The sequence below is a fragment of the Lithobates pipiens genome, unplaced genomic scaffold (assembly GCF_037356315.1).
Source record: "Lithobates pipiens isolate NorthernLeopardFrog02 unplaced genomic scaffold, aLitPip1_a1.2 Scaffold_18, whole genome shotgun sequence".
NCBI classification, from domain to species: Eukaryota; Metazoa; Chordata; class Amphibia; order Anura; family Ranidae; genus Lithobates; species Lithobates pipiens.
In genome coordinates, this window is record NW_027507758.1 from 624,420,491 (window position 1) to 624,437,396 (window position 16,906).

General features: G+C 44.6%; 1 protein-coding gene across 1 annotated transcript in view; it reads left to right on the forward strand.

Annotated features, from left to right (window-relative positions):
• LOC143986867 (uncharacterized) overlaps positions 1-11,357 on the forward strand; it is a 173,717-nt gene extending 162,360 nt beyond the window's left edge. Inside the window, exons 21-28 of the mRNA XM_077485273.1 lie at positions 490-542; positions 3,427-3,541; positions 3,903-4,037; positions 4,124-4,247; positions 4,364-4,461; positions 4,551-4,805; positions 4,895-5,033; positions 9,872-11,357. Coding sequence (XP_077341399.1) covers positions 490-542; positions 3,427-3,541; positions 3,903-4,037; positions 4,124-4,247; positions 4,364-4,461; positions 4,551-4,805; positions 4,895-5,033; positions 9,872-10,863 — 1,911 coding nt within the window. The 3' untranslated portion in view covers positions 10,864-11,357. The remainder of the gene's footprint in view (positions 1-489; positions 543-3,426; positions 3,542-3,902; positions 4,038-4,123; positions 4,248-4,363; positions 4,462-4,550; positions 4,806-4,894; positions 5,034-9,871) is intronic.
• The last annotated feature ends 5,549 nt before the right edge of the window (positions 11,358-16,906 follow it).

Here is a 16,906-nt window from a genome sequence, read left to right on the forward strand (position 1 = left end):
TGCTTGTGCTCGGACACAGCTCCTGGTATTGTACACAATTCTAACGTGTGATTTGACTGAAAAGAGGTTGAAAAACACTGCCTATGAGGACCACTATAGTTCTATGTATAATGGGATCTTTCTCAAGGTCAATACTAGCGGCTCAATGTGGTGACCTCCCAGACCTACAGTGTGAACCCATTTGGGGGTAGGCTGGATTGGGCCATCAAGATTTGAACGAAGCCTATTTTATATTATTGCCTTTACAATGTTTTTTTCATTACAATGATATGTACCATTTGCAACAATCTTAATTGCTATGTTCTCTTTTGATAAAATAAAAAAATTATGGATAAAAAAAAAGAAAAAAAACACTGCCTATGAGACGTTTCTCGAGGCTGCAGTTCCTTGGAGCTCCACAAGGTGGTGATCTCACTTCTACGAAGACAGGAAGTCTTTATGGAAGACAGGAAGTGATGTCGGGTACAGACAGGAAGTTTCAGGTGAGAGGTGAGTCGGGAGGAAGTAGAAAGAAGACATTGCTGGAAGTGGCTGCAGAGGAGGTAATAAGATCTTATTTTCTATTTACACCCAGTAACCCCCCCGTCATGTCCGTCCTCTTCCTCCATAGTCACTGTGATGTCTTTTATCTCCAGCAGATGATGATACACACATATATAGTGTGGAAACCTAGATTAACCCCTTCAGGGGCAGAACATTTCACCATTTACGGGGCCGGAATATTTTCTTTGTTTTGGAGATAAATTCTAGTAATATGGTCCTCCAAACAAACAGCACTGACAAGACCATGACCATCCTGACCATACATGGCCTACAAAGGACAATAATTACACTACACAGGCAGCAAATGGGCAATCATTACAATATGCAGCCAACACAATGATAGAGTGCAGGGGTCAGGATTATGGAGCATAGAGCCCCTTACATTGCTGGTCAGGAGTAGGGATGAGCTCAGGCGTGTTCACATGATCCACGGGCAGAGCCCGCCAGGAAGTCGGCGCTGCGCTAATCACAGGCAGTGATACATTGTCCGATCTCTGCAGCCGCACACCGGGACAATGTCTCACTGCCTGTGATTAGCGCAGCGCTGCGCTGACTTCCTGGCGGGCTCTGCATGTGGCCCATGCGAACACGACCGGAGCTCATCCTTAGTGAGGAGGTAGAAAACTTTTCCCAGCCTGCCATGAAGAATATGTTCCATCATTGGTGTCAGAGGGAGGAAAACACTGAAGTTTCTGGGGGTAGTAGAGGAGCCTCTGCCATGACACAGGGTCTGGCAGTGCCCGATTCTGCTGGAATTTAGAGCCCTAGGTACTATTCTGTATAATGTCCTGGTTAAAACAGTATACTTGGCAATCAAGGGAACAAACCCCTCACCCCCTTCTGTCGTCCGCCTACCCACACTGGGCTTCCATTGGAGGGAAGAGAACAGACACCTCCCCCTCAGTGCTCTATTCCACCAGCAGCATCTTCCTGCTATCCAATCCAGTCCCTTCTCTTACTGCAGAGAGTGACAGTGACATCACTGGGTTTAAAGGGATGAGGTGGCAACTCTAGGATCGCACCGGGATCCTAGATGCATAACATGTTTTCGAAGGTGACTTCTTCTTTAGATGCAAACCAAACAAGTTACTTCAACTGAATTTAACCACATGCCGACCGGGCCATAGCCGAAAGACGGCTACATCGCGGTCGGCTTATTCTGGGAGGGCGTCCATGGACGTCCTCCCTGAATCTTGCTCCCGCGCGCCCCCTGGGGCGCACACCCGGGAACATGAGTGACCGCTTCACGGTAAACAGCCGCTGATAGCGACCGTTTACCACGTGATCGCTCTGTCAAATGATGGAGCGTTCACATGTAAACAAACTGGCGTCACGTCATGACGCCGGTTCCTCCCTCCCCTCTCTGTACCAATCGGTACAGAGAGGGGAGAGGGGGAGAGATGACAGCAGCGCTGCGGGCTGGATGTGAAGTGCCCACAGAGCTGCTCAGTGCCAATAATCTGCAGTACTCTGCCAATACTCATCAATAATATGCCAATACTCACCAATACTCTGCAATAAATTTTAAAAGAAACAAAGAATTTTTACCAAATTTTCAGTCTTTTTTGATTAATAGTGCAAAAAATAAAAAACCCAGCGGTGATTAAATACCACCAAAATAAAGCTCTATTTGTGTGAAAAAAAGGACAAAAAATTCATTTGGGTATAGAGTTGCATGACTGAGTAATTGTCATTCAAAGTGTGAGGGCACCGAAAGCTGAAAATTGATCTGGTTGGGAAGGGGGTTTAAGTGCCCAGTGGTCAAGTGATTAAACTCTCTTACACAGCCGCTAGCAATAGGATAATTCTACCATTAATTGCTTGAACATATGGGTTTGATTCCTGGGTTGTATGTATATATAACCCAATTAGCTATTATAATGGCGATCTCTGGCCTCTAGTGTCCCACCAGCACAAAACAGAGGACACCGTCGCACCAGAATTGAGGTTTGGAGTGCATTTCTGTCAGGAACTTTTTTTTTTTACATTGGCATGCTTTCTAGACATTCCTAGAATGGCATTACTGATCTCTTTCTGCTAATTTAGTCTACTCACTTGCATTTTTTCCCCCCGAGAACTCTCGAGGCTTCATTCCTACAGGCACAGAATACAGAGGTATGTGAGTGTAGCACCTTCCAGTGTGCAACTAGTCTAGGTAAATGTATTTTGGAACTCAGATTCAGGTCAGGCTGAAAGGCTCTGCAGACCAGTCCTTTATAACTTCTCTGTGGTTATGTAGGTCCCTGGAAACTTTTAGAAGCTAGTGGGCGGAGGTAAGGAGGCTGAGTCTAAATGTAGATGGAAGTTTGGACCAATCCCCAGGCAGGAGGCCTGGCAGGGTGGCTGAACCTGCCCATGAATATGGTGGAGCCTGAGCAGCTGGGGAGTCAGGGAAGCCGATTAGGGAAGCTGACATTGTCAAGAGGTCCCTTTCTCTAGAGCTCCAGGGGTGCCAGTACTTTGATGGTTAGACGCCAGAGGTTGCTACAAGGACTGTGACTGCTCATACAGAGTCTGCTGTTCCCTCTACATTAAAAAGACACGCCTAGATGGAGCCTGAGTTTTGTCAGCGTGTTCTGGAGCTTGTATCCGGGCTGGCAGCCTCTGGACAGGTAAGGGAGATCTATTTTATTTCCAAGGACCCCTTCAGGGATAAGTGCTACCTAATAAAAAAACAGTTTAGAAATAAACCCAACAGAGAAACAGGAATTTCTATCAAACACTAAACAGTTCAGCCTAAATTTGTTCCCATTGGGTTAGTAGTCCTTAAATGTACAGAAACCATCCCCTCCATTACCCCCCTCACATCCACATCCTATTATTGTGTGACCAACACCATCCAAATAATTCTTAATTTAATTTCCAAAGTGTATCTGCCTACAGGGAGACCTGTATAGATCAAATGACGGCACCAATGAGGAGGAAGGAGGACCGGAGTCACATGACTGAGAAGATACTAAACCTCACCCTGGAGATCATCTACCTGCTGACCGGAGAGGTGAGGAAGATTCTGGGAGGTCACATGACATCACTCTTTTTTTTTTTTTTTCCCCCCATAAAAGATTTTTATTTCGTATAAAAGTAACAGGCAACGATTCACATCAAATGACACAATAAGGCACTTAACAAGCAGGGTATAGAGGCAAAGACAAAAATCACACAGGACACAACTCATGTAGGTTCTACTAATAGAATAACCTGCAACACAACCAAATAAACATTGTGGTCGAAAGTGGAGTGGAGGTTCATTGTCCATTTTACGCTCCATCACTCTTATCTCTATTAATAAAACACAGATCAGAGAGGTGAGGAGGTTTCTGGGATTCTAACATGATATTCCTATTGGCTCTTCAATACAGAGATTTCCTCTTATGAACTCAGGAGATCATATGACCATCACAGAGCCTCCATGTGACTCCCTAAAACCTGAGAGACACAACATGGAGAAGATTCTAGAAGTCACCAAGAAGATGATGGAGCTGCTGACAGGAGAGGTGAGCGGTGCCGGGAATTCTAGGACATTATCCAGTAACAGACAAGGGATGTGTCTGGATGGTGACTGTATCATTGTGTGTGTCAGGTTCCTATAAGGTGTCAGGATGTCACTGTCTATTTCTCCATGGAGGAGTGGGAGTATTTAGAAGGACACAAGGATCTCTACAAGGACGTCATGATGGACAATCAGCCGCCCCTCACATCACCGGGTAAGAGGAGACTTTATTGTAAAGGAGAGAGCAGTACGGAGGCTCCACCTAGATCCCCCATCATCTGATAAACACATAGAAACAATGTATTCAGTCAGTGTGTGTGTTTCCTACAGATGGATCCAGTAATGGGAACCCACCAGAGAGATGTCCCCATCCTCTATATTCCCGGGATTCCACACAGGAGGGTCACACCATCCCCCACCATCATCAGGTAGATGAGGAACAATCACTGATAGTATCATTAGGATCTGTACATTATCTGCATTGTTACAATTAATGTAATTTTTATTATATATTCAGAGCGAAGACCTGAGAGATTCTAAAGTTGAGGGTAAAGCAGAAGAAGATAAACTGCTGATCATCCCTCACATACCTATGGAGGAGGAGGGACTAATAGAGACATTTACAGAGGAGGACACAAAAGAACACAAAGATCTGTACCAGGACACCATAATGGAGTCATCCAGCTACAGAAACCCACCAGAGAGATGTCCCCGTCCTCTGTATTCCCGGGATTCCACACAGGAAGATCACAACTATGCCAAACACGATCAGGTAGATGAGGAACAATCACTGATAGTATCATTAGGATCTGTACATTATCTGCATTGTTACCATTGATGTCATTTTTATTCTACATTCAGAGTGGAAACCTGATTTTCAAAGTTGAGGTTAAAACAGAAGAAGAAGAGATCTATATGAGGGATGATCAGCAGTCTATGGAGGAGGATGGAATAACGGGGACATTTATAGAGGAGGACACTCCTACAGAGATCAGTACAGGTGGGTCATTAACACTAAATACATTCCTCCACCCATACTGCTCACTGATTGGTCCAGAGTAGGACAAGGACTGGGTGATATCAGCCTGTAATCCCCTGGTCACTTTCCTGAGCTGTGTTCCCCGTCCTATATTTCTCTTAAATGATCTTCCTTCTCTGTGCTGCAGACGCAATTTTTATGTATCTAGACTTAATTTATGTGGATTCTGAGGTTCAGCTGAAAGCAAAATATGGATTTCTGCCATAAGCATTGCCGACTTATGCACATGAGGTATGTGTTTTGGGTCTTCTGCCGCATACCCGGCACTGGCAAGATCTCGGACAGAGGAATTCCCCCCCAAGATTACTTGCTCCGATGTCTGCTGGCTATGCTGGGTGGAGGGATATGTCTGTATAGTCTCAGACCCAAGTCACTGAGTGCAGTCTCAGGAGATGGGAGGCAGCGGTGGGGACCTCTGCAACTTGTCTCAAATAAACATAGCTTTCACTGATTACTGAATACCAAGATGACGAGTCCTGACCCTTACACTATATAATTTGTACTGTACATTATATAATTCTACCCCCTGCGCTATTTACTCTGTTTTGTGAATGACATACTCTTGATTTTATATAGTACTAACGGTTGTATCTTTTACAATATGATGTACATTACATAGTCCTGACTTCTGCTCTCTCCCTTCTACCCACTACTATATATAAACATAATATGTATTCTCTTTTGTTACACCCATTTTCTATCAGCTGGCCATTTTATATCTGATGATTTGATTGTAGCACAGACTTTTACATGTTGATAATAATGTGATAACATCCTCAAACTTTGGAACCTTAAACAGAAAGTGATAATGAACAAGGAGTCAATAACCCAATGATGGTGGTTGTGACAGACCATCCAGCATCCAGCTTGGGTGCTTCCATCCGTATATAGGGTCCTCCAGTCTGGAACCAGGTATTATAGCTCAGCACCCAAGAACTAGAGGACACTAGCTAAGGTGCAAACTGGAACTCCTTTTATTAAAGCTCAGACACATACTTTAGGACCCTCCCCCCCAGGAGGACATCCCCCTCTTGATTATATTTACATGACAATTCAAACTGTAAATATTAACGAACAGCCAACATAAACCGTAAGCTAATTAAACCATTAGGTAATTAACAATTAACATGCTTTGACCAGGAGACGCAAACAAAATCCCCAGTCTCCTCTGTGGGCCTTAATCAGTAGGTAGGAGACTGCCCCCTAGTCCCCTCCCAAAAGCCTCCTTCTCAGTTTGGTCTGTCACATTTCTACCCATCAAAGGTAAAATAACAAGGTCCCAGACCTCCACCTGGTCTTGATGTGTGTTAGTCGGGCAGAGTGAACCCATACAGTTGGTCCACATGATCTCCACTTTTGGCCGCAGGGAAGGGTTGTCATCCGTAGATGTGGGACAAAAGTCATGGACACTCTGTCTGGCTGCCAGCACTTCAGCTGGGTGGTCTTTACCATTCAGTCTGTTGCTGGGGAGAGGGTCAAACTTCCCCGGCTCCCAGGAGCCATGGAGACACCGTAAGTACTAGGCAGAGGCAAGCGGCGCTCTTCCCTATTGCCAACGCTTCAGTTGGGAGTAAGAGCTTCACTACATCAGCCTGTCGCTGGGGAGAGAGGCCACCTGTGGTGACTCCTTAGAGCTTCAGAATTGTTGCCAATGCTGGGCAGAGGTTGATAGCAGAAGCGCTGGCATCAGGGCAGAGTGCTAGGGACCCCACATCATCCGTTCCAGCTAACTGTTAGGGAGGGAGGCTGTCCTCCACTCCTAGACTGTGGATCTGCTGCTGGGGAGGGAGGACAACCACCTCCACGCCTTGGTCCTTGGCCTGCCGCTGGGAAGGATGAATGTCTTCCTCCCCTTTCTTTAACTTGGACTGCCACTTGGACTGTGGTTCGCTATCTCTTCTCCCTCGATCCCTGAAACTGCTGAAGGTGCTGCGCAGAGGTTGGCCATGCTCTGCCCCGATGCTAGCGCTTCTGATTGAGACCCCACATCCTCTACTCTGGCTAACTGTTGGGGAGGGAGAACTGTGGGTCTGCCACTGGGAGGGAGGATGACCACTTCATGTTCCAGACTGTGGATCTGCCGCTTGGGAGATGATCTGGCAGCTCCATCTCCCATTCCCTCACCTGGCTGCTGGACAGACGCATTCCTCCATTCCTGCTCATCCTGTGCAGAAACAGGTTTGTGAAGGTGAGTCAGCATATGACTCCTCCATAGGAGCTCCACTTCCATAGATGCTGGTGGAGTCAGGCAAAGCACACTAATTCTCTGCCCCACTGTCGACACTTCAGCTGGGATTTCAGAGTTCTTGGCTGGTACCTCCCGATAGTCAAAGGCAAAGGGAGTCCAGCCCTGCTGCTGGGCAGAGTCTAGCAGCGTCTATAGGCAATCTCCAGCTCCCATTGCTGGGTGGGTAGAAACTCCAAATCTTCCTGTGCTCAGTGTACTTCCAAGACGTTCAACATCTGGTCTCTGTAGTCCACGATTTCCTCCAAATGTCACTCCAGATCACTCCCAAAGTCATGGTCCACTGACAGTCTCCCATACAACAGCCCCAAGCAATCATAACCAAAGCCTGAGCCTTCTGTGTCAGTCTTTTGTCCACTGTCCAAATGCACATGTGAGGGCTCTGTAACTCTGCCCAGACCAGCCCGCTTAACTCAGCTGTCCTCTCTTGTGTGGTTGTTCCCCCAATAGCAGCACTCATGCTTTGTATTGAAACCAGTACCTTTCCTGGACAGAGGGGAGAATTTTTCCCTGGTAGCGCTGCTCTAGGTCCAGCTCTTCCTTCCAGAGTTGCCGGCGGACAGAACCAAACCATCCCAGCAGGACCTGCATTGGCACTGGTCTTCTGTGCTGCACCCACATCTCTTGCAGCCTCCTTATGAATTCCTCTTCCATGGCGGCTGGTATTTGTACCTCTGCTCTACTGCTAACCGGACCTCAGATCCTTGTGGTAGTTTGGATGTCCCAGACTGCAGGAAGCGTCCCACTGCTTCCACTAAATGTGAAAGACTGTCCAGAACCCAGTTTGGGTGCTTCTGTCAGTATACAGTTTCCTCCAGTCTGGAACCAGGTATGATAGCTGAGCGCCAAGAACTAGACGACACTAGCTTAGGTGCAAACTGGAAGTCCCTTTATTAAAACTCAGACACTTACTTTATACCCCCCAGGAGGACATTCCCCTCTTGAGGCTATTAGCATGACAATGCAAACTGTAAACAGTAATGAAGAGCCAACATAAACAATGATCTAATTCAGCTTTTTTCAACCAGGGAGCCTTGAGGTTTCTTCAGGGGTGCCTTGGAAAAATGCCTGAAAATTGATCAAAAATTGTATACAAGCCAGCAGGTGGATCAAGCCTGCCCTTTAGTTACACAAAGCCACGGGTTTTCATTATGCACCATTACAACTTTCTAGACACTGGCATCCTAACAACTAATTAATGTCATCCGTTAATAAGGAGGATGTATGTTGCACCCACGGCATCCTTGCTTTACCCTCCTGTGTCCCTCTCCCTCAGCACTGGGGTGACATTAGCTGACTGATGGAGAAAAATTGAGGGAGAAGAGAAACATTGGAATACTAGTCAGTACCAGTGTGCGAAGGTGCATTTGCTTTGGAAGAATAATTCACCTCTAACGTTGGGTGTTCAGTATGTTGCTGCCTTATGTAAAGCTATTAGAATCGTTTTTTACATTTTAGAATGGGGTGCCTTGAGATTGTCTATAATTTTAAAGGATTCCTTGACTGAAAAAAAGGTTGAGAAACAATGATCTAATTAAACCGTAAGCTAATTAAGAATTAGTCACCTAGGCAAACCTAAGTGACTCAGTGCACACCCAAGACCGTTCAGCACCAGTCTACAGCCCTGAATAGACAAAGTACATTACACATGCGGTCTTCAGGTGTTTGTCTATGTCTAATGTATCCACTAGAGAAGTCATCATAATACAATCATACAATGTTCCAACAGGCTGAAAAAAATGGTATTAACTTATCTTCATAGATTTATTGAGGGATATTGTTGATGAATATTTCTGTCCCAAGTGGAGGGGCTTCTCCAACCCAGTCTGCAGGAGGGCCACCATATTTCCTCTGACCATTAACCTGTACAAGATTAATATTACACCTTTCCATCCACTCCAGAAGGAAAGCTTTATTTCAGAGAATTAAACCAAGCTTCGCTCTTAGCATTCATCACGTTGTTGTCCATCATTAGAGAATGATCTGCTCTCTTCATGGGATCAGATGATGAATTGAGCTGTTTTCCATGCTCTGGCCGGGAGAAGCAGACAAATTTCCCAGTCTCCTCCATGGGCCATAATCAGTGGGTAGGAGGCTTGTCCCTAGTCCCCTCCTAAAGCCTCTGTCACAGTGGTCTTCAGGATCAGTCCAGTCTTCATCTTGGTTGTTCTCCCCCCATCCTCACTCTCTGACCTCTGGTGGGGCTCAGCCCCGCTGTTATTCATGACTAAATCATGGACTAAATAAGGAAGTGCAGGACTTCTTGTGTTGGGAAGATGACAATGAGTGATAGAGGGGGAGGGGACACTCGTCCTATAATCCCCTCATCACTGTCACTCCTATAAAAGACAGTTCTCGTTGTTTCCTCACTCTCTGACTAAGGTCCATGAATAAAGAAATGATCTGGTAGGAGATCAGAGGACCCATTTACTAGTTACCTTGAGGGGGGAATTGTAAGATTCCCAGAGACAAAGCTGCCTGATGTGGGCGGAGTCCTGGTTTAGGGGAACCAATCAGCTCATGTCTAGTAATAATCTTTGTATTTCTATTTTAGTAGATGGACGGGAGATGAGGAAAACCTCAGAGGATTGTCTCACTTTGTCTCCAGACTGTAAAGTAGAAGATGAGGACATCACACAGTATAGTCCAGGAGAAAACCCGACTACCTCAAATGTCCATCCGGCACCACACAGTGTAGATGGACCATCGTATTCCTCTTATCCTGAGGAACCTCAGACTGTGAGGGACGGGGCCGTCCTTCCAACAGAGAAGAGCTTTTCCTGTACTGAGTGCGGGAAGTGTTTCCATTCTGAATCCCATCTTATTGTGCATAAAAGATCTCACACAGGCGAGAAGCCACATTCCTGTCCTGAGTGCGGCAAATGTTTTTCACATAAGTCTTCTCTTTCCACACATCAGAGATTGCACACGGGGGAAAAACATTATTCCTGTCCTGAGTGTGGGAAATGTTTTTCGCAGAAATGCAATCTTATCACACATCAGAGATCTCACACGGGAGAGAAGCCATATTCCTGTTCTGAGTGCGTGAAATGTTTTGTACAAAAATCAGAACTTGTCAAGCATCGGAGGTTTCACACAGGGGAAAAGCCTTATTCCTGTAGTGAGTGCGGGATATGTTTTGCAGATAAGTCCAATCTTTACAAACATCAGAGACTACACATGAGTGAAAGACCATATTTCTGTCCTGAGTGCGGAAAATGTTTTGCACGGAAATCAGAACTTGTCATACATCAAAGGTCCCACACGGGGGAAAAACCGTTTTCCTGTTCTGAGTGTGGGAAATGTTTTTCACAAAAGCCTAATCTTTACACACATCAAAGATTGCACACAGGGGAGAAGCCTTATTCTTGTCCTAATTGCGAGAAATGTTTTTCACAGAAATCCAGTCTTTACAAGCATCAGAAATCTCACATGGGGGAGAAGCCGTATTCCTGTCCTGAGTGCGAGAAATGTTTTTCAGATAAGACCAATTTTTACAAACATCAGAGATCTCACATGGGGGGAGAAGCCACTTACCTGTCCTGAGTGAGGGAATTGTTCCTCACTGAAGTCCTGTCTTCCTGTACATCGGGGATCCCACACAACCCTCGAGGTGTATTAGTGCCTTGAGTGCGGTAAATGTCTTCTACCCTGTTTCCCCGAAAATAAGACCTAGCGTGATTGTCGGTGATGTCTGCAATATAAGCCCTACCCCCAAATAAGCCCTAGTTAAAGTCCTTGTAGGTCTTATTTTTGGGGAAACAGGGTAGGGCTTATTTGGGGGATAGGGCTTATATTGCAGCCATCACCGACAATTATGCTAGGTCTTATTTTCGGGGAAACAGGGTATATGAATGTTGCTGGACATCACAGCTCTCATGTGGGGAAGAAGCACACCCTGATATACACCTCTACTCCATGGCTCATCATGTAAGAAACAGTTGATAAGGAGATCAGAGATCACCAAAGACATGGATGAAGTGTTGTACTGTGTTGGCCATTGATAGCAGTAGAAAAATAAAAATGGAGTCATTACCATTTGAGTACATTTTGTGGTGTGAGCTTTCCCAAACACTTAGAGGTCTATTTTTCTAAAAATTGTTCAAAAAACAGGACCAGACATCGGCCAGCCATGACGAACATTGGGCGTATTTTATTTTATGTAGTGATTTCCTATGATCATTGGCTCCTTCTAATGTCCATAATGCCGTATTGCTTTTTCTTTTCAATAACGTATTGAATTTTATCAATAATGTATTTCAGGAGAAATAATGCATTATAGCTGAGGATCATAGAATATCACTATGTTAATTAAAGAATATGTAAACCCAGCATTTCATATTCCTGATATATGCCTGCTCTACTATGTATTGTATAAAAAAAAAGCATCCTGTTCTTTTTGTATTGCTACCTTTGTGTGAAATCCTTGGTACTCCTGCCAGTCCCTCTGCTTTCCTTTAAAAAACTGTACACACTAGACAGGAGAGCACAACATAGTCAGTTCTCTAGCTGTGCTGGCACCCCCCCTCCCCCGCCACGGCCATTCATTCAGTGGGAAGATCAGTGTGCTGCTGTTTTCTCCTCTGTTACTGCTATGGAGCAGCACAGGCAGGCTTAGTCACGTATTTACACGATTGCTCCAGCTCCCATTTAGGTCCATGCAGCACCCTCCTTCTGTGACCTCTGTGTCCACCGGACATAGCAGATCACTGTTACTGGTAACCTGGTATCAGGTGATCACTATGACTGGCCATAAAGATCACATGATACCAATGTAAACAACCTATATATACAGTATGTTGGACAGTTTCTAGAGACAGTCCCAACACATCCACATCCCTGATGAATATAAAAGAAATTGGAGAGAGCATACCACTCCCTCATAAGGTGGTGGGATTTTTTAGGGATGTGTATAGATCTGTCACCAAGGTAACAAGACAGTATTCATAAAATTGTAAGATTTATTACAAAAGTTCATCAGTTTAAAAGTTTACAATAATGATATTTGGTCACAGAGGTAGACCAGTAATCAATACATCAATAACATTTGATCATAACTTATTCGACCATAGTTGATACTTAATACACAGGCTACAACAGATGCTTGTATATGCAGAAACTGACGCATTTCGCAGACTTCTTATCTGCTTCTTCAAGGCAGCTCGGCATGCATCTATAACATTGTGTAGATTATAAAGAAATATCGTTAATACCAACAACAATTTTTTTTATATATATATATATATATATATATATATTTTATTCACATTTGTAGAGAATTATATGAGTGCTCACCAAACTTATAGTATTGATACCTCAACGAATGCAGCACCAATAATGGGGCGGTGAAGCCAGATTCAACCACCTGGTCTGATGGACGTTGGACCGAATAAGAAGCTTGATATGAAAGGGGCCAGCAGTCATCTAGGAATGCCAATATTGTTTAGGAAGATATACATATAATATATAAAGAGACAATACATATATACAGTCATATCCCACTTTTAAGTACACAATGGGGTTTATTTACTAAAGCTGGAAAGTGCAAAATCCGTCTCACTTCTGCATAGAAACCAATCAGCTTCCAGGTTTTATTACCAAAGCTTAATAGAACAAGCTGGTGTTAGAAGCTAATTGGTTTCTATGCAGAAGTCAGACGGATTTTGCACTTTCCAGCTTTAGTAAATAAACCCCATTGTGTACTTAAAAGTGGGGTATGCCTGTATATATGTATTGTCTCTTTATATATTCATGACCACCGTAGTAAATGGGTAAAAAGCAGATAACAAGGTGCATTTGGGTATAGGGCATGGATAAAAACATCCAATTAGCCCACCAGAAAAAAAAATCATAATCCCACCACTCAAGCATTTAAGTCAAAGGGCTTGGGCAAAAAATAAAACCAAATGTACCATGTATACTGGGACAATAGGGATAATCATCCTCATTAAAGTAGCCATAGACGTATAGCATTCAAAGACCCAGGAGCTCAGGGAGATTATCATTGCCGCAATGGTATACCCAATAAATGTACAATTCCAAATAGAATAAAGGAAGACACCAAAGTACCCATGGATATATTAGGATTGTTGAACAAACAAGTATATATGACATTACCTCCAAGTAGCCAGACAGGAAAAAGACCAGAAAGTAGGGTGCAAATGCACCTTGATCTAGACCAGGGGTGGCCAACCTCCTGCTCAGGAATGGCGAGTAAGCAAGCCCAGATCGCAGGTTGCCGACCCGTCATACCAAAGCATCGGTGTTGTGAATGAAGCTGGTGGTAGAGGAAGAAAACGGCTGCAGAGCAGCTGATGCTTCCTGTACAGCGCCAGCTTTTGCCACAGGCAGAGTCTATGGCAAAGTTCAGTTAACCCACAGCACTACCCTGCACCAACGGTGTGGGTAATCATCAGTGTGAAAGCAGTTTAGGCCCTTTTCACACGATCGGCCCTACCCAATCAGACCCTCAATTCACCTCTACAGAGCGCCAGATGTAAACAGACTTTTGTCCATTTATTCCCCCTGCCTCCAATCCGATCCTAAAAATCTGATAAAAAAAATAGAAGGGAGTTCGCCCCCTTCCATCTGGGTGGATTGGATCGGAGGCGTGAGTAGCCGTGACCTGTCATCCACCCGCTCCGCTCATTGTTGCCCGCGACTGGTTACCAAGTTGCTTAAGTGGCCCTTGCTCTTAAAAAGGTTGGGCACCCTTGATCTAGACACACTCCTCGAAACCGGCGCAGCGGTATGCGTCTCCACGGTACAGCTGTGCAAACACTGTGCTTAAGGATGCGATCCCAACCGGAACAAGCCGGAAACGGCTCGCTGACCTCACTTTTGGCGCGGGTGCCCCTGTGCGCCAAGTTCCCGGTCATATGACAATGAACCTGGGATACAGAGCGTAGGTGCCACCACCCACTGGATGTTGTCAGCGGATGATAACCGAAGGAAAAAAGCCACCCCCATCCACCAGGGGCGCCCAAACGTCCAGACAATAACCTATAGCGCAGGGGGATCACTTCGCTCCCAATGGTGATACGATCATGACATGCCAACCATTAAATTACTAATGCATAGTTTGACATTTCTCATTATCAGTACAAAGACATTTTAAAACAGAAACTAACAATGACCTGTGGACCCAATCTTTCAAACACTTGGTGTCAGCAATAGATAGGTTGATTCAGTTCAAATTCCTACAGAGAAGCTATTATACGCCTGCCAGACTAGGTAACATCTTCCCCTCGGCCTCAACGGAGTGTTGGAGATGTCTCCACTCACCTGCTGACGCTGTCCCCATATCCAGAGATTCTGGACTGATATCATTTCATGTGTTACAGAACTAATATCAGTCCCCATACCAATGAACATTAAGGCTTGTCTCTTGGGTCTAGTAGATGATGTAGTGCCCACAAGGGCCATGCGAACAACGTTGAATATACTATTTTTTTTATGGCAGAAAGGCTATCTTATTGGCCTGGAAAAAACCGGAGGCTCCGAGCATCTCCACTTGGAGGTCTGGTAAATTCAATACTACCCTATTACAAAGCTGCATATGAAAGTAGAGGCTGTATGAGGAAATTTGACAAAAATATGGCACTCATGGTTTAATTCCAGCACCACTGTAGGATAAGAGAATAGACATGAGGACCATCGGGAACGGGCCAGCCAAATTTCATTCTCAGCGGTCTAGCACTCAGCGGTTCTGCCTAGAAAGGAAGCAGCAACTAGGAGGATAGAATAGATCCGCATGGTAATATCGCACATACATGTGTTAACGGAAACTGTGAATCCGTAGAACTGTTGAGATGTGACTGGAGGGTGGGTGGGGGGGGGGGGGGGGTTGTTAGATAGGAGGTCTCTGTTAGATAGGTATGGGCCACTTGGCCTAGTTATGGATGTTGTCCTTGGGGACGCGTCCCACTGTTGTATGTTATACATATAAACTCAATAAAAAGATTTAGCAAAAAAATATAAAGCAGAAACTAACAGCATTCAAGTGTTATGAATTGGGTGTATAAGGAGTATTATTTATAAACACGCAATCACCATGATGTTATGATATACATTTTTAGAAGAACAATACATAGTCCAGAGATGGGTAAGTATTGAACTACTAGAGAAACGGTTTAAAAGAAAGGGCTGTTTTAATACCAGGCAGACTAGTTGCTCTTTGATTGTAAATCCATTTAGCTTCTTGTTGGGGGATTTTCTTATCAAAGTCACCTCCTTTTTCCATTTCAGGAATTACTTCAAGCACAAAAAATGAAATAAAATGTAGGGTCGTAGCTATGATTGAGACCTACGTGTTTCCAAATAGGTGTGTATAATAGGCCAGCATCAAGATAATATAGATGGTCCTTGATGCGTCTCCCAAAAGTGCGTTTGGTCTTACCGATATAAAACGCACCACAGGTACACCAGGTGGCCAAATATACTACACCTATAGTGCAGCAATCAGCATATATCCTGGACTTGTGGTATCCTCCCCTAGGTAATGGACAGCCTTCACCTTTCATGACCCTGGGGCATTGGTCACAACTTCCACATCTATAGGTACCTTTTCCGCCCACTGGTCCTTCTGGGGAATCTGGTGACAGATGGTGACTATGTACCACACTGTCCCTAATAGATCGTGATTTCCTGTAAACAATTTCGGGGTGGTCTAAGACATATTTTGAAATTATTGGATCTTCTAGAAGAAAATGGCAGTTGTGAGCAATCAGGTTATGGAGCTGGTCCTGATGGACACTAAAGGTGGCGATAAGTTTGGTGGTAGGGTTATTGCTAAATCAACAATTCCCGTTGATTCGATTTAGCCCTTTGATATGCTTTCTTGAAGACTTTTTTTACTGTAACCCCTCTCACGCAATCGTCCAAAAAGCACTTTAGCTTTTAGTTCAAAATCTTCCTCCTTGGCGCTTGTTCGATGCACTCTAAGCCCTTGTACACACGGTCGGAGATTCCGACAACCAAATCCGTCGGATTTTGTCTGGCGGATTTTGTCCGAAACTGTTGTATACACACGGTCGGACGAAGTTGTTGGGAAATCAGATCGTGCAGAACGTGATGACGTTATTTCATTACGACGGGACTACATTCAGGCTAGTAGCCAATAGCTTTGGTGTAGGAATTTGATCTGAGCATGCGTGGCACTTTGTCCGATCGGAATTCTCTACACATGATCGGAGTATGTCTGATCGGAGCATTTTGTCTGAAAATTTTACCAACAAGTTAGAAAATTTGGTCCGTCGGATACTCCATCGGAAACAGTCCGATGGAGACCACACACATTCGGAATATCCGACAAAACGGTCCGATCGGATATATTCCGTCGGAATCTCAGACCGTGTGTACAAGGGCTTAGATATTGATTAAACGAAATACTGCACACCAGGGAGCGAGACTGAGCACTAGAGTAATGTAGAATGGTATTTCCAGCAGTTTCCTTACGATATAGGCTACTATAGATGGAACCATCGGGATTAAGAAAAAGTTGTAAATCCAAAAAAGGGATACTGTGTGTATCTGAATGCATTGTGACTTTTAAGTCAAACTCATTCACAGGGATAAAAGTCAGAAAGTT